Here is a 23,412-nt window from a genome sequence, read left to right on the forward strand (position 1 = left end):
CTTAATTCATGTGAAAATTTATCTTTTCCACTGTATTTGAGCCAAATTTTTGTTAATTCTCTATAGATGGCTTGCTTGGTTAGATTTCTTCATCCCTCTGGATTGGCCTTTGGGATCCTGTATTCCCTTTGGTGGTGAAATGTTATTTTACCAGTAAAGTCTATGAATGCCACTAAAAAGAATCACAAATGTGTATGGTGGTTAACTCCATACTTCTGGAGCATAACTTATAGAAACAAAATAACGAGAGAAAGTTTCTTCTCATGAGGCATGAGGAATTTGGTGTTGGGAATGCCAGCCTCCAGGTGAGACCTTGGGATCCCTGCAGAACTACAGTTCATCTCCAGACTGCAGAGATCGGTTCCCCTGGAAAAAAACAGATGCTTTGGAGAGTGGACTCTGTTCTTCTCCATAGTTAGCCCTGGCAGCCATGTTGAGGGCTACCCTATTGGTATGCATAGAACATCTGTTAATTATGCTTTCTGGACTCCTTAAGAGCACATTATGCATCTTTTGTGTTTTCTATCAATCACCTTGGCCTGGGACAATGACTTGTGACTATTAAGTTCTCTCTTCGGAGTGCTCTGCCCACTGATGTTTTATATCAGATTGTGGCAGTTTTATAGAATCATAGAATCATAGACTCATAGAGTTGGAAGGGGCCATACAGGCCATCTAGTCCAACCCCCTGCTCAACGCAGGATCAGCCCAAAACATCCTAAAGCATCCAAGAAAAGTGTGTATCCAACCTTTGCTTGAAGACTGCCAGTGAGGGGGAGCTCACCACCTCCTTAGGCAGCCTATTCCACTGCTGAACTACTCTGACAGTGAAAAATTTTTTCCTGATATCTAGCCTATATCGTTGTACTTGTAGTTTAAACCCATTACTGCGTGTCCTCTCCTCTGCAGCCAACAGAAACAGCATCCTGCCCTCCTCCAAGTGACAACCTTTCAAATACTTAAAGAGGGCTATCATGTCCCCTCTCAACCTCCTTTTCTACAGGCTGAACATTCCCAAGTCCCTCAACCTATCTTCATAGGGCTTGGTCCCTTGGCCCCAGATCATCCTCGTTGCTCTCCTCTGTACCCTTTCAATTTTATCTATGTCCTTCTTGAAGTGAGGCCTCCAGAACTGCACACAGTACTCCAGGTGTGGTCTGACCAGTACCATATACAATGAGACTATGACATCTTGTGATTTTGATGTGATGCCCCTGTTGATACAGCCCAAAATGGCATTTGCCTTTTTTACCGCTGCATCACACAGCCTGCTCATGTTTAGTTTACAATCCACAAGTACCCCAAGGTCAGACACAGTGTTACCTAGAAGTGAACCCCACATCCAGTAGGCATGCTTTTCATTTTTCTGACCCAGATGCAGAACTTTACACTTATCTTTATTAAATTGCATCTTGTTCTCATTTGCCCATTTTTCTATTGTGTTCAGATCTCGTTGAACTCTGTCTCTATCTTATGGAGTATTTGCCAGTCCTCCCAATTTGGTGTCGTCTGCCAACTTGATCAGTAGTCCTTTTAAGATGTTAGAACCTGCTGCAGTGGTTCTAGATTGTTTAAATTGTGCAGTGCTGATTGGCAATTAAGAAATTGTCACATATTGGGTTTAGAATCTTTCAGTTCCACTATAATGCACTACTTTTGTGAAAATAAAAGAATTATGCCTATTAGAGAGCAGGCACGCCACTCTGCTGCATGCTGAGCGGTATACCTGTTGTACTGTATTTATTCTGAGTTTGTCTAATCATTGCCTCATATGTCTAACAGAAATGTATCTGACAGATTGTGAGTGGGTGGGAAGAAAGGAATGTGCCAGTGTTCGTCTCTTGTGGCCTTTCCTTGCATACCCAGGGAATAGATGATTGCCACTATGGGATGGAAGGTGAATTTCCTCCAGGTTAGGCTTGATTCTGGAGATTTTTGGTGGGCGGGAGGGATCACTTGGGCATGAAATTGGGGTCACTATGGGTGGGCAGGTAGTTGAGAGTTCCTGCATTCTGCAGGGGGTTGGACTAGATGACCTGAATGTCCTTTCCAACTCTATAATTCTATGTTTGCAGCCCATATTTCTAAATGAGGTCTTGGTTAAACTACCCACGGATCCTTCTGGAGATGAGCCCATCTTTCACATTTCTCACATTGATCGAGTCTATACACTCCGTGCAGAAAGCATAAATGAAAGGTAAGATGCTACCAAACTGAACCATTGGAGCAGCTCATACATACAACAACACATGCTTCACTTCAGTATAGGATTCTTCTAGCTCCTGATGCTGACAAACACCTCTTCTGTACTTTCGCTCTCCTTTTAATTCTTTTAATTGATTTTTGTATGTTCCTTTTATGCATCTGATACTGTTTATGTACTGAAAAAGCAGTAAAATTGATATTATCTTCTTTGTATATATTATATGAATACTAGTAGCAAAGCTTGTTTTTAACACAGGCCACAGAAGAGCAAAAGGGCGGAAGAGCTCCTGCAGAGCAGGGTGGCTGAGCTCACCAGCTGGGGCGTGTGCTCTGCAAGAACCCTGCTGCCCTCTGCCTTTGTGCCATTGCTCCTGCAGAGCAGGGAGGGTCAGGTAGTGAGCTGAGCTGGATAGCCCCTGGAGCTCTCCCCAGTGACCAGACTGGCTTCCTTACCCCTTCAGGGTCTCCCCTCTGCAAGGAGGTTTGGACACGCCGTGCACCTGCTTCAGAGCATTATAGTGCACAATTAAAAACAGAATAAAAACTACTTTAAAACGATACAGAACGAACAGCACATAAGACCAAACGCGTTTTGACCCTACTGGGTCTTCCTCAGTGGACAGAATTGTAACAATACACTCTATATAAAATGTCTAAACTCATTATAAAGTGTAGCTGAGTGGTTGAATGGGATCTGTAAATTATGGCTCTAACCAATATATGTAAATTTTAGACTTTTTGGAGACCACTTTCTATGTCATATGCCTAGCCTCACCATTCTTTGCTATTATATAATTCTGTGCTGAGAGTGTATCTCATGTGCATCAGAAAAAAAGCTATATATAATGCTAGTTCTTATGGAGGGGGTAAACCTGTGAGTAGGGTACAGATAGCAAGTGGCAACTCAACATGAATGAATATTCCTTATAATACATGTCCTGCACATAAAAATGCTGGCATGTGAAGGAGACTGGCTAGAACATTTCTCCCTGCTATCTAGTTGTCTGTGCAGCATGCATTTTTCTATGGAGGAGCTTTCAGTTGTTTGAGCCCTCCTTTTCTGACAGACATCAAGGCCAGACCCAAGTTTGCCACTGAGAACTTGGCCTAATTCAAGAGGGCAAATGCTTTCATCCTACCTGTTGCTCACAGGCAAAAGAATTAATGCCACCACGCTACCTGTGGCTTTCAAGCAACAGTTTTGCACATCTGCACATACATTTTATAACTGCTGATATCTAACCTTTCCATTTTGTTCTCTTGTGTTTTATTTTTGAAGGACTGCTTGGGTTCAAAAAATCAAAGCAGCTTCTGAACTTTACATAGAAACAGAGAAGAAGAAAAGAGAAAAGGCATACTTAGGTATGTCATTAGGGACTGCTTTTATAAGATTTCCCAGAGATGTCAAAAAAGTATTTTAATGCATTTTGCTTATTGTTCTTATTACAGTCCGGTCTCAGAGGGCAACTGGTATTGGAAGGCTAATGGTGAACATTGTTGAAGGTATTGAACTGAAGCCATGCAGATCCCATGGTAAGACTTTATATTTTGTATCAAAAGAAGTCTTGTGGCAACTTAAAAACTAATCCATGATTGTGGTGTACCATTTATGAGTCAGAACATGCTTCATCAGAGGCAGCGCTTATTCCACAATAAATTTGTTCCTATTCTGTGGTAGATTCATATAGTATTCTCTCTGGAATTTGCTGTTTAGCAAAATTATCAAGCCCCAAAGCTACTTTAATTCTTCTTACCTGGACTCCATTTGTTGGTGCATATAGTGGAAGCCTGCACAACTTGTGACTTACTCAGCCACGCATGGGCATGTGTTGTCGCATGCAAAAGCTTGAGAATTGCACCCCTCACCCTTCTGCAGTTCTAGATAAACAGTAAATTCAGGAGATTTATTGAGCTCCTGATGAGTCATCACCAATGGCTGCTGGTCCCAAGCTGCAGAGGCCTGCCAGTGGCATCAACCTTGTTTGATGTCAAGATTCTGGTTTGGCCTTGCTTGGGCTCAGTTTGTTTATGACAAATTGCTAAGTAAAAAAAAAAACTTCAAAGGTTGAATACGTTTTTCAGCATCTTATAGATGTTTTATAATACTTTGTAAAAAAATATACAAGGAAGGTGTTTTTTTTTTTTAGGGGGGGGGATGTAAAATTTCCATTGCTTCAGTTGCACAGTTGTTACTGGAAAGTTGAAATAAAGAAGTGCCTTATTTTGTTTTTCCTCTTTAGATTACATCACAGTGTTTTCTCAACATTCAGTTACAATGATGTGTCTATCTTTTTGATATCTACAGACTATGTATAGCATGTGAAAATAACAGCACATCTATCTGAATTCTTTCAGGAAAAAGTAACCCATATTGTGAAGTAACGATGGGCTCTCAGTGTCACCTCACCAAGACTATACAGGACACTCTCAACCCCAAGTGGAATTCTAACTGCCAGTTCTTTATCAAAGATTTAGAACAGGATGTCCTCTGCATCACAGTGTTTGAGAGGGATCAGTTCTCCCCAGATGGTAAGTAGTGCCCCTGTTGCTTTTGGTAAGTTCTGGTAAGGGTGGTGGCGAAACGTGCTTCTAAAATAACGAAAGAGCTGGCCTTTTTCTTCCTGAAGGCACTGAGGTTAGAGATGTGAAGAATAGATTTAATGACTTTCCACTTCTCCAACACTCCCATTGAGGTGTTTAAATCTACCCATACAGATAATTCCTTGAAAGCAAGCTTCCAAAAGCAGGCCATTTCTGCTCATCCAGCATGGAAGGCAAGATGAAATGGTTTGTTTGTTGTTGGAGGAAATACTGGCAGAGTTGGGTAATGTAAGGCTGCAAACAAGGGAAAATCTGCTTTCTCAAGACAGGAGTTTCATTCCCAGTTGTTACTAAAGCATTGTTTTCAATATGACTTTGAAGTTTCATGCTATTTGTGAATTTTTGCCAAAGATTGACCTAAGGGTGGGTTCAGGTGATATTTCTGATCATTGTATATGTATTATATTTCAGACTTCTTGGGCCGAACAGAAATCCGGGTAGCAGATATTAAGAAGGATCAGGGTTCAAAGGGACCTGTTACAAAGTGTCTTCTCCTCCATGAAGTACCAACCGGGGAGATAGTTGTCCGACTGGATTTGCAGCTGTTTGATGAACCTTGAAACAGAGCTACTCCTTCAACACTAGTCATTGCAACAGTTGTCTACAGAATCCGCCTAGAAATTCTTTTACTTTTTATATGAGACAAATGCTTGTCAAAAAGATTATAAAAGCTACAATGCTAGGAAAACACACTTTGTATCTTGGTAATCCCTGCAGAAAACCTAATTCCCACTTTGTGAGGAAAATGTTGTTCTATTTTTGTTTTGTTTTATTTTTCTGTGGAACTTTTATGCTATAATTTTCAGGATGTAAGTTTGACCCAGACATGTAAAACAAAACAACGCACCTCCCTTTGGTTACTGCAGTATGCAAACTAGTCAAAAGAAGGTGCTACTGATGTGCTTTTGAAGGCCCTTTGTAAATTTCCTCTAGAAACGTCGTGCCTATTGCCCCACAGAGTGGTGTATAAATGTGAATATATTTATATAGAAAATACATATAACATGAAGATTTCTTGCCATGTAAGATACTGTGATTTCTTTTAGAAAGTTTGTGATGAGTATCTGAATCTGTTTTTAAAATGGAAGAAAAATCATCTCAAGAAGGACAATATAATGAATCAAAGTATACATGACAGGTGCCCAGTGTGTAATGCTTTCAAGAGCTAATTTCATTTGCAAAGAAACAAATGTTTTGCAAATTAAGGTCTGAGTTCTTGGTCCAAAGCCCTCTGCATTACTTTGTTTATCCACGCTCCCTTAGAATCTGAATGGGACTGATGCTTTGTGCTGGTCATTGGCTCTTGGAAATCTGTCTTCCCAACTGATCAGCGTGCATCTCCACCTCAATGCTTTTTGCAGTTATGTTTCCAGGGGGTATGTAAATGACTGTAATTGCAATTAGCAAAGATGACTAAGTCCTGCTGTGTGTTGTACTCATCAAAACTGCTGCTGATTGTGAAAAACCTGGAAAGGAAGTGGTTCCTCTGACTCAGGAATTGTTAATTTATTTCCTATGTAGGCAAGGTTGAAAAAAAGCAGTCAGATGGGATGATTACATTGTACTGTTCCTAAATAAAATGGACACCATGGTCTGTTAATCAGGGTGGCAGCTCATCAAGGCAATGACTGCAGCCCTGGGTTACTGTAGACATGTCAGTTGCACTAGTGGGCGTGACAAGATTCTGTAAAGTCAGACATCCCAAAATCAAAGGGGCGTATGTTGCAAATGTAAGGATTTGTTCACTGTAATGCACCTAGAAAGGTGCTTTGAGTAGGAGAAACATATTCTTGAGAATTCTGCTGAAGTAGGAATGGTAGACATTGTGTGCTCATTTTGGTATCAAGTACGTACTTTCTCATTTCCAGCCCTCCATTTTGATGCCCAAGGATCATGCATAAATGGGTATCTATGTAATGACTTTGAGAATGGGAAGTGTTGACTGTTCGGTTAGCATGTCAGTGTTCTTGTAAGATGTGTTGGCTTTGCTGCTGTTTGCATGTTTTGGTACCAGTTTCCATGTTTCCTGTAGAGATGGTGTTCTCGAGCACAGAAACTCCTTTTTGATTTCCATTAGGAAATTAGGATAACTCGATAGGTAGCTGCTGTCTGGTGATAAGTGTAAACTGTGCCTGAAAGTGTCCGTGTACTATTATTTCCAAGGAGACCACTATCTTATTTTCAGCAGTTGTTTTTTTAAAATCCTGTTTGTTGGAAGGATGAAAAAGTTTACATTTCATACTTTTAAGAATTGCTTTATTATTTATTTATTGATGATAGTGTAGAATTTTGTATCAGAAATGACATACTTATGTATTTTTTTGAACAGAGACACACTTCAATTAGAAACTTTTGACTGACCAAGTTTTAGAGGAAGTTTAACTTACAGGCATGCAGTTGTTTACCACCGACTGGCTGAAAAACAATTTAAAAATGAATTTAAGTTTCTATTTTTCAATGTTGTTATAAAAATGTTTGAATTAAAGTATGTAAATAGAACAAAACTCATGTTTTCCTTTTTTCCATAGCAGTACATTTTATGAACTATAATAATGTATATGAAAATAAACACATTGTAGGGAGAAAATGGTACAAATACTTATATTGGTGGAAAACAATATTAAATGTCATTGTTCTAACCTTCTATGGCTGTCCTACTTTTACTCAAGACTTGTAAGCTGAATGTAGCCGTGTTTGTTCAAAACTAGTTCTGATGGCAGAAGAAACTACAGTCACTCCCAATATAGATCCAAGCGGGCATTCTGAGCATAGGCTGGCACATTCCCCAGCTCTTTGGAAGTGTTTGCTTTTTAAGTCATTTTGTCAGATCCATACTTTAACTAAACAACACTTCAGCAGGGTACACCTGTTCCATGGACAGTGCCTTGAATAGTTCATGTAATTTGTCCACAGGTACAAGCAGCAAATGAGCCTCTTGTGGCGCAGAGTGGTAAGGCAGCCGTCTGAAAGCTTTGCCCATGAGGCTGGGAGTTCAATCCCAGCAGCCGGCTCAAGGTTGACTCAGCCTTCCATCCTTCCGAGGTCGGTAAAATGAGTACCCAGCTTGCTGGGGGGTAAACGGTCATGACTGGGGAAGGCACTGGCAAACCACCCCGTATTGAGTCTGCCATGAAAACGCTAGAGGGCGTCACCCCAAGGGTCAGACATGACTCGGTGCTTGCACAGGGGATACCTTTACCTTTACCTTTACCTTTACAAGCAGCAAAGAATGGAGGATGCCACCATTAAAAACATTCTACTATGAATTCAGAAGATAATTGTTTGAGCAAACAGAGTTTGTAGAACCATTCTTGCTCTCTAAGAAATGTGCTGCTCCTCTTCATGGCTTCTACGCAGTCACACATGGGACTGCACTTTCACAGGCCTCCTGCAGAGTAGACCTTTTTAGCTCCCGGGAGTGCCTCCCTCTCCCCTCACAGAGGAGGCTGACGTTTTTCACCCATAAGTCACGTGGTGCGGGAGGAGCAAGAACTCCTCCCTCAGATATTTTTGAGAGAGAGCCCACTGAGAGAGGGCTGTTCAGCAAGCCAAAAGAATATCTACCTCAGATACAAAATGAAAAGTGAACAATTCATAATTGTTGGTGGACATGGCCTTGTTTAAATAAATAATGAATAAGTGTGGGGTCAAAGCGGCACAAGATGGAGAGTGGGATCTGTCTCTTCTGACAGAAGAACTCAATACTAATCTTGCCAATTCAACTCTCTGGGAAATAGCCTGAATGCCTTAAACCCACGAAAGATAGCCCAAGCAGCTGATGTATGGCCAGTAGCCACCTCGGTGAGCCGTCCCAGTCCCAGCAGTGTTTAGTCGAAGAATCTGCCCTTGGGTGGTAACAGAGGAAAAACATCAGACATCACCTCATTTCTTGTTCTCATCTAGAGGCAGTTTATCTCACTGGTAGGTACTATCTCCTGGATGTTGAACACTTATAGGTAAGTGCAACCTTGTTTTCACATCTATGCCCATGCATGCCCCAGCCAATAACTGAATTACACACTGGAGTTTTGAGTCCAGTGGCACCTTTAAGACCAACAAAAGTTTATTCAAGGTATTGTCAGACGTTGCAAGGTCTCACAACAAGCTTCTTTGAATAGAAAGCATTTATTGAGAGATACTTCATACACCTAGACTAGAGAAGTCAAATCTGCCTGAGGACAGATTTGCTTCTCCTTGGCCCATTATGCACGGCCGCCGAAACGGCGATTTCGGGTCACATGGAAAACGCGGAGGGGGAAGACGCGACGCATACCGGTTATACACGGGGCGGGGCGCGACGGCGGCAAAACCCAGAGTAACCGATTATGCACGCACCAATCCGGGCGCCGCTTCTGGTTGCGCCCCGCTCACCCGGAAGCTGCGCTTTCTTCCGCGTTTCACTGACGCGGCTTTTTCGGCGGCATGCACCGAAGCTGCAGCCGGTTGCAGCCGGCTCCGTGCGTTATCCGTGATTTTAGTCGCCGCCATTCCACCCCGAATGTGCGCTAAAACCCCCGTGCATAATGGGTCCTTATCAATACAGTTCTCCCGCCCAAAACTTGAAAGTTCCCAAGGGAGGGGAGGAAGGAAGAGGAGACAGGTACCATAAAACACAGTGTTACTTTTCACATGTCCTTGGCTGTCTCCAGGCCCAGATAAGATGTTATGGTTACAGAATGCAGGCCCAACCGAAGGGCTTCAAAGGAAAGAACATTCACAGCTTCTAGAGATAATAGCTACATCAACATAGTTTCGGTTTCAAGCAAGCATGCATAATATATGGGCCTGGGGCCCCCAGGCACAGAGCTACAAAGATCAATCTTACTGTCATGGAGAAACTCAGGCTAATTCATGGCAGGGTTTTCTAACAATCCTGACAGGTATAAGCTTTTGTGTACACACACTTCTTTGATACATAGAAATGGAGGCTACTGGTCCGTACATATAGATAATAAGCAGCAGGTTTAACAAATGTAAGAACCCAACAGGAATAACAATTCATATGCTCACCAATTGTTTGGGTTTAATTCTGGGGGGAAACAGTGAAGAGAATAGATATATCAGAATCGGAGATTGATGGGCAGATTTAACTGTGAAATGCTGCGAGTAATTAACTGGGATTATGGTCCATCCCCCAAAAGGGCTATAACTTTATTTTGTATTTGAAATAGTGGACTGAAATAGTAGATTGTAATGTAATTTGAAATGGAATGTATTTCTCTGATCTGGGGACAGAAGAGATACAGCTAATTGCACCACCTTTTAAAAAAAGAGGATTCTTATACTGTTACCTGCACATTCCAGAGGAAAGCAGGGTCTCAATTAATTTCGCTACAAGTTCACATTTTAGTTCTTTCAGAACTCCTGGATGTATGCCATCTGGGTCTGGTCATTTGTCAGTTTTTATTTATTTACTGGTCAAAGGACCTCCTCTCTCATCACCACTGTCTGACTCAGGTCTGTCAACACTACTCCTGCCTCCTGAAATTGGAGGTTCTGGAATGTGCAAGCACCTCCCATCTTCCACAGTGAACAGAGCAAAAAATGCATTCAGCTCCTCTGCCGTTTCCCTGTCTTTTAGCATCCTTTACACTGGGTCATCCCGTGGCCCCACTGCCTCCCTGGCTAGTTTTCTGCTACTTTTTGGCCCTGGCTCTTGCTTGGTGGAATGTGCTCCCCTTGCCAGGTTCCACAGCTTGTAAGACGAAACTTAGGTCTATGGTTGAGGCCAGTTTGGAAGTCTCGGCATCAAATACTCAGCCTCCCCCCTGTCCCTTCCTCCTTTTTCACCTCTTCAACCCCCACCCCCAAACAACACCAAGCTATTACCAACCTCAGTAACTTAATGTGGTGCTGATTGCGATATTATTGTTGTTTTAAATTGCACTGATTGTTTTATCGTTTATTTTTTATATTCTTTATTGTGATGTTACTCAACATGTTCACGGCCCCGAGTCTGAGAAGGCTGGTATATGGATCAATCAATCAATCATGTCTTTCTAAAGTTAAATGAGGTTGTGTTTGTCTATTGGGGCTACTCCACATAAATACTAAATTTAATAGCTTTATGGTCCCAACTGGTGGTATTACATTCACATCTCTCACCAGGTCTTGAGTATTATTTAGGACCAAGGCAAGGATCATTTCTCCCCTCCTTGGTGTAGTGTTTAGGAGTGTGGACTTCTGCTGTGGCGAGCCACGTTTGAGTCTGCGCTCCCCCACATGCAGCCAGCTGGGTGACCCTGGGCTCACCACAGCACTGATAAAGCTATTCTGACTGAGCAGGAATATCAGGGCTCTCTCAGCCTCACCCACCTCACAGAGTGTCTGTTGTGGGGAGAGGAAAGGGAAGACAATTGTAAGCCACTTTGAGACTCCTTCGAGTAGAGAAAAGCGGCATATAAAGACCAACTCTTCTTCTGGTAGGTTCTGTGACCATCTACTCCATGGCACAGTCATCAAGTATCTAAAAACCAAATCTCTTTCTCCTGGCCTGCTGATTCTGTGAATTTAGGCAGATTGTAAGTGGGTGGGCAGAAGGGATTGGTGCTTGGCTCTTGTGGCCCTTTTTAGCATGCCCAGGGAATTACCAATTGCCACTTTGGGACGGGAAGACGGATTTCTTCCAGGCCCGGCTTGCCAGTGATTCTGGGAGGTTTCCTTTGGGGGGAGGCATCATCTGGGCATGGAACTGGGGTCACTGTGGTGGGCAGGTAGTTGGGAATTTCCTGCATTCTGCAGACACATCCAATACGTTCTCAAGAGCCTTATCTGTGTACCTGATTGCCTCTTTTTCTCCAGGTCAACCACTTTGGCCTTGAAGGTGCAAACTTGTTCCCTGAGAAGCAGGAGCTCCTTGTGCCGAGTACACATCCATGACTTTTATCCACCTGGTAGACAGTCATACACACTGCACTCAGTGCAATATATTGGATGGCCCTCAACCCTCTATTGGCATTCTGCTTTTATAACTGCTTAAAAAAAATCTCCTTTTAAAAAATTCTTATTTATACAGATTTGTTTGAAGAAAGTGTGTTTATCCTTTTAGAAACATGCTTCCTCAACCTGCTGCTGAACTTGAACTCTACTAAATTTGTGTTCTTTATTTATGCCTCGCCCTTCTCTAGAGGCTCAGGGTGGCTGTTTATTCTTTTGTTCCAGAAACTTTGTCACTGGATTGGGGCCTGCTACCTCACAAAGCCAGTCCCATGTCTTTCATATGGTAGGATTCTACATCTAAAGGTCTATTTTAATGATGAGAAAGATATTTCAAGGCTGTGGTGGCCCATAATCCAAGAACCAGACAGTCTGAAGCTAGGTTCCTATTCACAATAAGCCTACAAAAGGAAGGAATTTCTATATACACACCATTACCAGATTTACAATATACGGAAGAACATATGGAAAGCAAAAATACTAAATGGAAATAAGATTTTTTAAAGTAGCCATTTAGGGATTTGCTTTAATGAAATGCTGGTCTTTTATAAGTATCAAAGCACCACCCAAATCACCATTTTTTAAAGAATCATTTTAATTATTTTTTCTTAACAATAGTTTAATGAAAAACATCTTGGGATGAACACTAGACCGTCTCTTTCATTATTTTGGTCAGTTTCTGAATCTTGGACTTTGTGGACATGTCCACGTACTGATCCCCAATGCTGACAATCATTCCTCCCAAGATTGATGGGTCAGTCTGGAAAAAAATCAAGCAGGATACTCACATCAGTCTCTCAAGTTGCAGATCAGCATATCTGCATTTTGGTTGTCCGATCATCAGTATCAAGTACGTTTTATCACACAGATACAGATTAAATATATTTGTATAAGAACCAAAAAGTTAAAAGAAATCACAATTTGAGGTCCTAATGATTCACAATCTGCAGACACAATATTAAACTATTACGCAAAAGATACATGCACAAAATAGTTAAAAACAACTTATAGGCCCAAAGTTTATTATTAGTTATATTTTCAACGTTTTAATTTCAGGTAGTTTGTTAAGAGAGAACTGCTCCCATACCTTGACCTCCAGTTTCAGTATTTCTCCTTTAGCCAAGAAGCCATTTAAAGCCGTTTTCAATTCAGTAAGAGTGGCCTCATCCAAGGGCTACAAAATGCAGGACAAAAACAAAAGAGAAATTGGGGGAGGGGGCTCAAAGTAAAAAAAAAGTTCAATGGAAAGCAAATATTTTGTTTTTTAGGTGAAACACACAATAGATGAAAACTGACTGAGGCATTTGTTTAGAAACAGCAAGGATAACTTGTCAGACACAGTATCCTGATTAGCCTAACTAATTACATATTGCTATTAACTACTCAAACTGAAAATAATTTTTAGTAAGCAGAATATTAACATCACTCTTTAATGTGGCTTTTTCCAAGTGAAATATATTTCAGGTGTAAAAGGTAGTGACAAGCAATTTTCTCAATATAGAAGAGGAACCCTGACCACATATGCTTTAAAAGAAGCACCTTTATCATGCTAATTAATGTGCTCCACGCAGGATAAAAGAACACTGCAAACATAAGTAGCATCCCTCCTCACTGCATGAAACGACAACAGAAGAGCAAAGACATTACTGTTCGCCCAGAAAGAGAAATGTTTGCTGGCTTTTAACAAGGATGAGCCAAGCAAACCAAAGCAACAAACTAATATGACTGCTGTGGCTCTTTTTACCTTTTTAATAGCTACCTCAAAACAATCCCTCTGGCACATGTGAATAAAGTGCCATTCACTTGGCAGATGTAGGCTGCTTCTGTTTGTTTGTTTTCACCAAAGGAAGTCACTGGACAAGAAAGAAACAGCCAAGGAGAGTCTTCAATGCCATGAGCTTACCTGGGCAGTGGTAACAGAACACAGCACTTCTCCACGGTATGCACTCATGATCTTACCAAATGCTGAAATTACACTTGGGGTGTAACGTAAGCGACCATTTTCAGCAAGCACATCTTAAAGGAAAGATTAAAGGATTATTAGCCTTTTGTATAGCTTCAAACTGTATAATGAGCTAGAAATTTAAGATAACTTTTAAAACTGTGACTATTAAAGAACAAGGAAATACTATGTTTTCAATAAGGCATTTGCTTGAGGCCGACCAACCCCAAAACACCTACAGACACCCCCCTTCCATGACCGAAGAATCCAACCTCCCTAAAGCTGTGTCAATGTTTCTGTTAAAATATTATTCTGGTTGACATGTTATGTTATGATTGTTATACTTATAATAGTAAGAAAGCCCACTGCAACCAGGAATGCAATGGTCGCTAGGACTCAGGGGACATGGGGAGGAGCAGATCTCTCTCTGTCTCTTTCTCTCCTTCTCGTTGTGTGTGTCGCTCAGTGTGCCTCGCAGCAGGAGGCATAGCAGGGCTGGTTTGCAGGAAGGAAGCAGGGCTGGTGCGCAGTTTGGGGCAACTCTCTTATCTCAGTCTTTCTTTCCCTCCATCGCAGCAGGGGCGGCTCTCTCTGTGTCTCTTTCTCCATGGCAGCAGGAGCCATAGCAGGTAATTAGGGCTCGTTCTTAGGAGGGAAGCAGGGCTGGTCAGCAGCATGGGGCAGCTCTCTCTCAATGTCTCTCTGTGCCTCCCTCGCAGCAGGAGCAATAGGAGGGAATTAGGGCTCATGTTTGATCTGGCAGGGCTGTGTGTGTCTCTCTCTGTCTCTGGCACGTCTGAGAGGAACGTGGCTAGTGTCCAGGGAAGGAGGGTGGGAGCTGTAGGGGCAGGGCCAGCAACGCTGGCTGCACTCTGATTGGCCCTATTCCAACTTGGACATCTGGATATGTTCCACCCCCCAGGCTGAGGAACCATGGATAAGGATTTGTTACAATGTTCTATGTAGCTACCCTATGATGTTATATGTAAACAACCCAGAGCTGTATGGAAGGGCGGTATAAAAATCTAAACAAACAAATAACAAGTTGACACAGCAAGACTAGCAGTGCCTAATCCAGAAAGAACACTACTTACTGACAAAGTTAAGAGTGATAGGAGACAGTTTCTCTTTAACTAAAGTGTCATTCACAACTTTTTGCTTTACTGCACCCTTTATATGAGGGTTCATCACAACACCAGATAATTTAGGGTCCTTGATAAGTACCTGCAACGGGAACATCAGAAAAATTTGGTCAAAATTATAAATTTCTTCTTGTTAGTTCTAAAAATCAAAACTGTTCACAGTGTAGGTAAGTTTTAAAAGCATCTCAAAGGTGCTTTGATATGACAAACATATGTACCATAGACCAAATAATGTTCAGAAAGCATCTTCAGTATTACTTGATTGAATACCTGTATATTGGTGTGAGTCAAAGAAAATATTCCAAGTTATCAGATTTTAATTCTCCAATATATTAATTTACCAACAAACTTTACAATTAATGTTTTCAGAACATATATGAAAGTGTATTAAAGGACAGAGAATTCTGGATTCTTATACAGCACCCTGACATGGACACCCAGGCTAGCACGATCTCAGATTTAGGAGGTGTAGCAGAGTCAGTCATTTGGATTGGATAATACCAGGAAGTCCAGAGTCATGATGCAGAGACAGGCAATGGCAAACCATGTCTTCACTGTCTCTTTCCCTGAAAACCCCACAGGGGTCACCATAATTTGAAGGGGAAAAAGGGGAGGAAATAGCCTAGATACACAATCTTTTCGAATGAACCAACATTTTCAATGGAAATAAATATTAAGGGGGTGTAAGAATTGTATACAAAAAAAAGGCTTTTTACCAATACTCGATTCAGCTCTTTTTCGATCTGATCCAGCTTTTTTTGTTTAGAAGCAGCAGAATAAAGTGCAGTGGCATATCGGCCTTCCAGTCCGTACACTTGGATTGGGGGCTTTGGGTGGGGGGGGGGAGATCAGGCAAAGGATAGAAAACAGTAAATGTCAAAATTAATGCATATGACAATGAAGATGCCGGAAAGTTTTCAAAATATCACCACACTACAGCTTCAAGTCAATAAGACACAGACATAAAACCAATGTAGGCCTATTTCAGTGTTGCATGGTGTTTTTGCTTTTGTAAGAATCACACTACTGACAGTTTTTTATTGACAAAGAATCATAGAATCAAAGAGTTGGAAGGTACCTAATGGGTCATCTAGTCCATCCCCCTGAAGGTACCTCATGGATCATCTAGTCCATCCCCCTGCACTATGCAGGACACTCACATCCCTATCGCTCATCCACTGTGACCTGCCACCCCCTTGAGCCTTCACAGAATCAGCCTCTCCATCAGATCTCTATCCAGCCTCTGTTTAAAAATCTCCAAAGATGGAGAACCCAGCACCCCCCGAGGAAGCCTGTGCCACTGAGAAACCGCTCTAACTGTCAGGAACTTCTTCCGGATGTTTAGATGGAATTTCTTTTGAATTAATTTCATCCCATTGGATCTGGTCCATTCATCCAGGACAAGAGAGAACAACTCTGCTCCATCCTCTATGTGAAAGCCTTTTAAATATCTGAAGTAAGGAACAATGCACATGCAGAATACCACCATAGTTTACAGCCAGACAAGGAACACTTAGAGCAATATTACCTGATTCAACAGAAATGTATTTGTGGTTTACCAGTATGCCATGCAGGACGGCACAATATGTAGTGGCCAGTAAATTCACTTCATGGCAACAGCAAGTGCACGCTACGCTGGTGAGTGGCTGCATGGTTAAAAAAAAACTTCCCACATATTCTGTATATGGTCAAATATTACAGGTTATGCCTCTGTGGGATTTCAGAGTTGAATGCAAAATAGATTTAGCATCACAGAATAGCATCATATAACTGTAGGGGCCATACATCATTGTAGGAAAAGCCCTAAGCATCCAAGAAAAGTGTGTATCCAACCTTTGCTTGAAGGCTGCCAGTGAGGGGGAGCTCACCACCTCCTTAGGCAGCCGATTCCACTGCTGAACCACCCTGACTGTGAAAAACTTTTTCCTGACGTCTAGCCGTTCTATACATAGTTTAAACCCATTACTGTAAACCTATCCTCTGCTATCCACAGGAACTGCTGCCTGCCCTCCTCCAAGTGACAACCTTTCAAATACTTGAAGACAGCAATGCTGTCCCCCCCTCAACCTCCTCTTCTCCAGGCTGAACATTCCCAAGTCCTTCAGCCTTTCCTCATAGTCCCCAGCTGCCTTGGGCCCTTTTTGAAGAAAGACAGATTATAAGAGAGCTAGTTTGGTGCAGTGATTAAGATCAATAGAAACACTATAGGAGAGTACAAAACACTGTAATAGAACAAAATAAACAATGAATACTGTGGCCAAAACATGAATTTGTATCTTGAGAAGCACAATCAAAAAAGGGTAAATAAAAAGTCTCTTTATTATATTAACAAATCTTCATTCTGAGCAAAATTAATCCACAGGAAATAAATCATGGACAAGTGTGTCTCCTTTCAGTAATGCTGGAAGCTGAATCAATGCTGAACAAGGTTCCGGTAAGTCCTTGTTTCAAAAGGATTTCCTTAGCAGCAAATCCTATGAAGCATAAAAAATAGCTCGGAAACAAGCTCAAATTGGCTGTTTTGACTTTTCTTTCTTAAGCGATCAATCTGAGGCACCGCTGCCCGATAGTGCATCTGTCCTCTGAATCTCATAGAGCACTTTTGTCAGAACTCTCTCAGCCCCACCTACCTCACAGGGTGTCTGTTGTGGGGAGAGGAAGCGAAGGTAGTTCTAAGACATTTTGGAACTCTTTCAGATAGTGAAAAATGGGATATAAAAAGCAACTCTTCTTCACAAGCAGTCTAACAATGGGGATTTAATGTTTTTCATTTGAGTAGATTTATCTACTCCACACCATATTACAATATCCTTTCCAAAGCCCACCATTTTCAAGAGCAGTTTCCTCAGCAGCAGGGTTCCCCATGGATGTCACAACTACCACTGACTCCTACTTCAGAAAGTGGCCAGGGCTGTTTGTAAGGCAGGGCTTGTTATTGGCCCCACTCATATGGAAGTGTTTTCCACAGGTGCAATAGCAGCTACATCTACTGGAAGATCAGGACTGCTAAGCATCGAGGCTTGTGGTTACACTCTTCCTTCAAGCTTTCCTTCTCTTTCGCCTTCCCGCCAGCTTTCCTTCATTTCTTTTTATTCCCCTTCTGTGATTCTTTGACAACATGAGGAGGGAAGTATTGTTTACTGGCTGCAAGTCATTTTGGGGTGGTGCTCACCATTCCCTCTCAAAGGTGCCTTCAAGGCTCCAAAAAATTGAGGATTCATGGTGTAACCTTCAGTTAGGCAACGTTCATAATGCAAAATGCATTTTCAGAATGTACACCAGGATTATTGAAATATACATAATGTGTTCATATACATCATAGCTCCCTAAGTAGTTACAGTACACCGTGTAAAGACACATATATAAACTAAGTTACAGGTCCAAATTCCCTTCCTATAGCTTTTCCATATGAATTGAATTTACACATTTTGGAGCAATCTGTCAATATAACAAATATTAAGCAACCTTACCTGTATCAACTTTGATACTGACCTCACCAAAGAGGTGCTGAAGTGACGCACCTATAAAAGAAATAAGCATTAAAATAATATCCTTACTTAACATCAAGAAATCAACCCAACTTTTGCTGATGATGCAGTTCTCCTATCAAGAACAATATCAGAACGATCCTTTCTGACAAGAGGCTTTTGTCTCTTACTGTTTGGAAGAACACCTGATAGTATCAAAAATCCAAGAACGTTGGTTTTTTGGGGGGGAAATCTCATGTACACCACAAGTGGAAAATTCATGGTCATGATATTGAGGAAGTCCAAAGACTTAGAAGTATGGTTTGACTTAGTCAGTGCAAGCTGCAGCAGCATTAAATATCATCTCTTCTTTCTTTTATTCATCTAGGACTCAGTATATCCCAGCCGCTACCTAAGCGTTTAATACCAAGGTGGCCACGAAAAGTTTATATGGGGCTGGTATCTTGATTGAAAAAAAAGGGGGAGGTGGTTTGCAATTCAATTCTTCTTAAATTCCTATGTTCCATCTGTGGAATTCCAAACTACAGAGTGGGGGGCAGCCTTCAGAGCTGAATTGGGACAACCAGGTCATGAAGCTCAGGCCTGCTTGAAGGCTTTTTCTCTTAAAATTATATGCTCTAACATCAACTAACCTATGCTTATTAAGAAAGGATTCTTACGTTCCTTCAATCTTACAGTTCTTCAATATTTCCTTCAGTTACTAGACAGGAAACCATATGAATAATTAAGAAATGTCTATTTAAGTAGAATCATAGAGTTGGAAGGGGCCACACAGGCCATCTAGTCCAACACCCTGCTCAACGCAGGATCAGCCCAAAGCATCCTAAAGCATCCAAGAAAAGTGTGTATCCAACCTTTGTTTGAAGACTTCCAGTGAGGGGGAGCTCACCACCTCCTTAGGCAGCCTATTCCACTGCTGAACTATTCTGAGGGTGAAATTTTTTTTCCTGATATCTAGCCTATATCGTTGTACTTGTAGTTTAAACCCATTACTGTGTGTCCTTTCCTCTGCAGCCAATGGAAACAGCATCCTGTCCTCTTCTAAGTGACAACCTTTCAAATACTTAAAGAGGGCTATCATGTCCCCTATCAAGTATGATTATAACAGCACAATCTGTAGAGCATGACGTGCTTATTCTACTCAATTTGTTGGTATTTTTCCACCAGGAGAGCTCCCCAATTACTGCTCATATTTGAATCCCTCACTATAGTTATATAGCTACAAAAGCGTCACAGAGATCCCACATCTGGCCTGTACTCCAACAGCTCAGATGGCTCCCAGTTGAATTCCAGATTAAGTTTAAGGTTTGGTAATCACCTTTCAAGGCCGTATGTGGTCTGCGCCCAGTGTAACTGAGAGACCGCCTCCCTGTCTATACCCCCAAAAGAGCCTTACGCTCCTCTACATCCAACTGGCTAATGAATCCCTGGCCCCAGAGAAGCACGTCAGACCTCAACAAGAGCCCCAGAGCCTTCTTCAGTCCTGGCCCCCAGCTGGTGGAAAGAGCTCCCTGAAGAGATCAAGAGATCTCACAATTTCACAGGGCCTGCAAAAGGGAGCTTCTCCATGAGGCATTTGCTTGAGGTCAACCGACTCAAAAACATCCGCTGGTCCCCCCAGACACTCCTTCCATGACCAAACAATCTGACCTACCCAAGGTCTTATCAATGTTACTGTTCCTGTTGAAATATTGTTCTGGTTGACATGTTACGTTATGATTGTTATATTTTTACAATGTTCTATGTAATTACCCTGTGACATTCTATGTAAACCTCACATAAAATACATACATACATATGTGATGGGTGGTTTACATACAGGACGATAATAGCATCAAGACATAAAACAATGCCAGCTTCAGCAACATAGTGGACAATGTTAAGCAGTTTCTGCTTAAATTATCTGGGGCCTCCACCATCACAGCTGGGCCAGACAGAACCACCAGAGCAGCAGAAAACTGTTATTTTGCTGTACCATTTGGAATTGGCCAGTGGCTCACCAAAAATAAAACATATCCATTCTCTCTCCCCATAGACAAGCTGCAGCCTGTGTAGGGGTTATAACTGGACTCAGCATTACTGCTGGAGAATCAAATTAATGCAGATACATACAAAAAAGCTTTTTTTCCAAACTTAGTTTAGCCCAGAAAGCCATCCATTGGCTGCTCTGACCAATGCATCCATGCCATTGCAGCACTGAGATTAGACTAGTAATGCACGATACATAGGTCTCCCCTTGGAATAAATCTGAAGATATAATTTGATGAAAAAGAAAGCTGCTTGCTTATTATCAGGAGTTAGGTGGAGCATGAGTATATTCTGCAACCACATCATCAGTTCCAAACAGTTCAAGGTACTGGCTATTATTTTGTTGTTATGTGCGAAGTCGTGTCCGACCCATCGCGACCCCATGGACAATGATCCTCCAGGCCTTCCTGTCCTCTACCATTCCCCGGAGTCCATTTAAGTTTGCACCTACTGCTTCAGTGACTCCATCCAGCCACCTCATTCTCTGTCGTCCCCTTCTTCTTTTGCCCTCGATCGCTCCCAGCATTAGGCTCTTCTCCAGGGAGTCCTTCCTTCTCATGAGGTGGCCAAAGTATTTGAGTTTCATCTTCAGGATCTGGCCTTCTAAAGAGCAGTCAGGGTTGATCTCCTCTAGGACTGACCGGTTTGTTCGCCTTGCAGTCCAAGGGACTCGCAAGAGTCTTCTCCAGCACCAGAGTTCAAAAGCCTCAATTCTTTGACGCTCGGCCTTCCTTATGGTCCAACTTTCGCAGCCATACATTGCAACTGGGAAGACCATAGCCTTGACTAAACGCACTTTTGTTGGCAGGGTGATGTCTCTGCTTTTTAGGATGCTGTCTAGATTTGCCATAGCTTTCCTCCCCAGGAGCGTCTTTTAATTTCTTTGCTGCAGTCCCCATCTGCAGTGAACTGGCTATTATACAGGACCTCTAACACAAATATCTGCAGTGCCGTTTCTCCATCTATGTCTCACCACGAGAACTTTGGTCATTGGAGCAGGGTCTTCTGTAGGTGTAGGATCAATAACTGCTCAGACATGTGCCTTCACTGTAGGGACCCCAATTCTGCGCAATGACCCGCCTGAAGAAATCAGGAAGGCTCCTATGCTCCTGGTATTTCACAAACTACACAGAGCCACATTCGGATGTCTTTGACAAGTCGGGTCCGGGGCAGCAAGGACAGGAGCGAAGCCAAATGATCTGTGGCAACGACATGAGGGCTTCGCAAGAGACTTTGGAAAAAACGAAAGGCTTGCTTTGTGGATCCTCAGTAATGGGGGCCCTTTACTTCGCCCCCAGACAGTCACCCAGACAGACACGATCTAGTCCCAACAAGTGCTGGCACCTATTCCTGTTTTCTCCACTGAAATCTCCAAAGCAAAGGAAGGGACACCTGAGCCCTTCAACAGGAATCCACCTCCTTCTCCGGAGGACAACAAGACTTGCACAAAATATCCCCTCCCGACAAAGGTCTTACCACTCACCTTCTGGGACATCCCCACGGCGGCCGCCATCTTCTCCTCTTCTAGGTCAAATCAGGCCCTCCCAGCTCTGGCCGGCGACTAAGACGCAAGCGCACAAGCTCGGCGCAAGGTACCTTGGAAAATAGCTTTCTGGGAACTGTAGTTCCCTTCCGAAGCATCCGGCTTTGCAATCAGCGGCTTACGGAAACTCAAACGGGAATGCCGTTCGCTCAAGAAATCCGCGCGGGTCCTGCCGTCCCGCCTGTCCCCACCCCATTCAGAAAGAAGCACCGTGACGTGATCTGTAAGGGAAACTCACGTGTTCTCTAAAAGCACGCCTGTTTAACAGATGCGGAACGCATTATTTATTAGGCATTAGGTACACAAGTACGGTAGTGAATATTAATACATTCGATTTCTCAACTTTTAAAAAAACTTCTCCTGTAATTTAGTTTTCAGAAAATTAGCTAGACAAGAGCCTTGTTGTTTTTTTTTAATACTATACCGCACTAGTAGAATTCCAGTTCTGCCACCTATTTGTCAGAGAGGCACTTGATATAGTTAAAACCGACCAGGAGTCTCCTACCTTTCCTTTTATGAGAGTAACTTCCGAGTCTAGAAATATTCCTTCTTCGTTCCCCTTGTTAACAGGAAAAGAGCCAGAAAAACAAGCTATCGGTAAATCCTATAAAAGGTGGAAAATGTTTTAAGCCTAGAGCTTTTTTGTGATCTTTCCCTGGGTCATCCGGGGCAAGCACAAACTACTCTGCTGCATCGATTGAGGTCCCTTTTGGGGATCCCTTTGTCAAAGAAAAGGACTGCAGGATGAGATGTTTCCTGTTTACATTTCTTGGTATTTTCTTTTAGTACTGACATAAAGCAAACTATTCATCAGGGTTCAAACATATATTTACCAACATAAAAAAATATAAAATAAATATTGGGAAGAAATAGTAACTCCGATCAGGAGACTGGATTTATCCAGTCATATATTTCAATGAAATTTGAGAGCAGTAGTTAAGTTGCTATAATTATGTATTCTACCATCATTACCAAGTCTCTTGGCCCTGCTGTTTCTGCCACCACAATGATCAGCTCGAGCTTTAAGCCTGAAGGACATCTGTACCTCAGGACTTTTTCTCTGTAAATGTATTTAAGATGTCAGCATTATTATTTTTGTGTCTTTGAAACCTTCACTCACTTTTTAAAACCCGTTCCTTTAATTTCTTTGTTTTAGGTTGTGTTACTGTGAGTCCACCAGCCCAAATCTGGAATAGACTTGGTTATGTTATCAGAGTCTTACTCCAGGGTCTCATGTTTCAGCAAAGGAACAGTGGTGGCTCAGTCTTGACAAAGGGATGGGTAGTGGGATGCATTAAGCATCAGTTCTCATCTTTGTTGGACATGTTTAAAAAAACCCAGTATGTTTGTGCATTTTTAGTTGGTGCATGGGGTTGGACTGGATGACCCAGGAGGTCAGCTCTATTCTAGGAGGTCACCAGTGTGGGGGAGCTCACCACCTCCCTAGGCAGCTGATTCAACTGCTGGGCTACTCTGACTGTGTCTATATGTTAGTGTAGATCATTTTCTTCAAGTGGTGTTATGCAT

General features: G+C 42.2%; 2 protein-coding genes across 5 annotated transcripts in view; one reads left to right on the forward strand and one right to left on the reverse strand.

Moving 5' to 3' along the window:
* Positions 1-7,450, forward strand: part of ITSN1 (intersectin 1) — a 120,908-nt gene extending 113,458 nt beyond the window's left edge. For all 4 annotated transcript variants that reach the window (XM_077342609.1, XM_077342608.1, XM_077342610.1 and 1 more), the window contains 5 exons: positions 2,076-2,197; positions 3,485-3,567; positions 3,655-3,738; positions 4,561-4,734; positions 5,218-7,450. In XM_077342609.1, coding sequence (XP_077198724.1) covers positions 2,076-2,197; positions 3,485-3,567; positions 3,655-3,738; positions 4,561-4,734; positions 5,218-5,366 — 612 coding nt within the window. In that variant the 3' untranslated portion in view covers positions 5,367-7,450. The remainder of the gene's footprint in view (positions 1-2,075; positions 2,198-3,484; positions 3,568-3,654; positions 3,739-4,560; positions 4,735-5,217) is intronic.
* On the reverse strand, positions 7,440-22,038 carry ATP5PO (ATP synthase peripheral stalk subunit OSCP). Its single transcript, XM_077342634.1, has 7 exons — positions 21,826-22,038; positions 18,297-18,347; positions 15,543-15,653; positions 14,779-14,908; positions 13,646-13,758; positions 12,830-12,916; positions 7,440-12,502 (listed from the first exon to the last, which is right to left on the reverse strand). Exons 1-7 carry the CDS (start codon positions 21,853-21,855, stop codon positions 12,389-12,391), a joined length of 636 nt encoding a protein of 211 aa, XP_077198749.1. The 5' UTR covers positions 21,856-22,038; the 3' UTR covers positions 7,440-12,388.
* Between the last annotated feature and the right edge of the window lie 1,374 nt (positions 22,039-23,412).

This window comes from Paroedura picta, chromosome 6 (assembly GCF_049243985.1).
Source record: "Paroedura picta isolate Pp20150507F chromosome 6, Ppicta_v3.0, whole genome shotgun sequence".
In the NCBI taxonomy this organism is placed as follows: Eukaryota; Metazoa; Chordata; class Lepidosauria; order Squamata; family Gekkonidae; genus Paroedura; species Paroedura picta.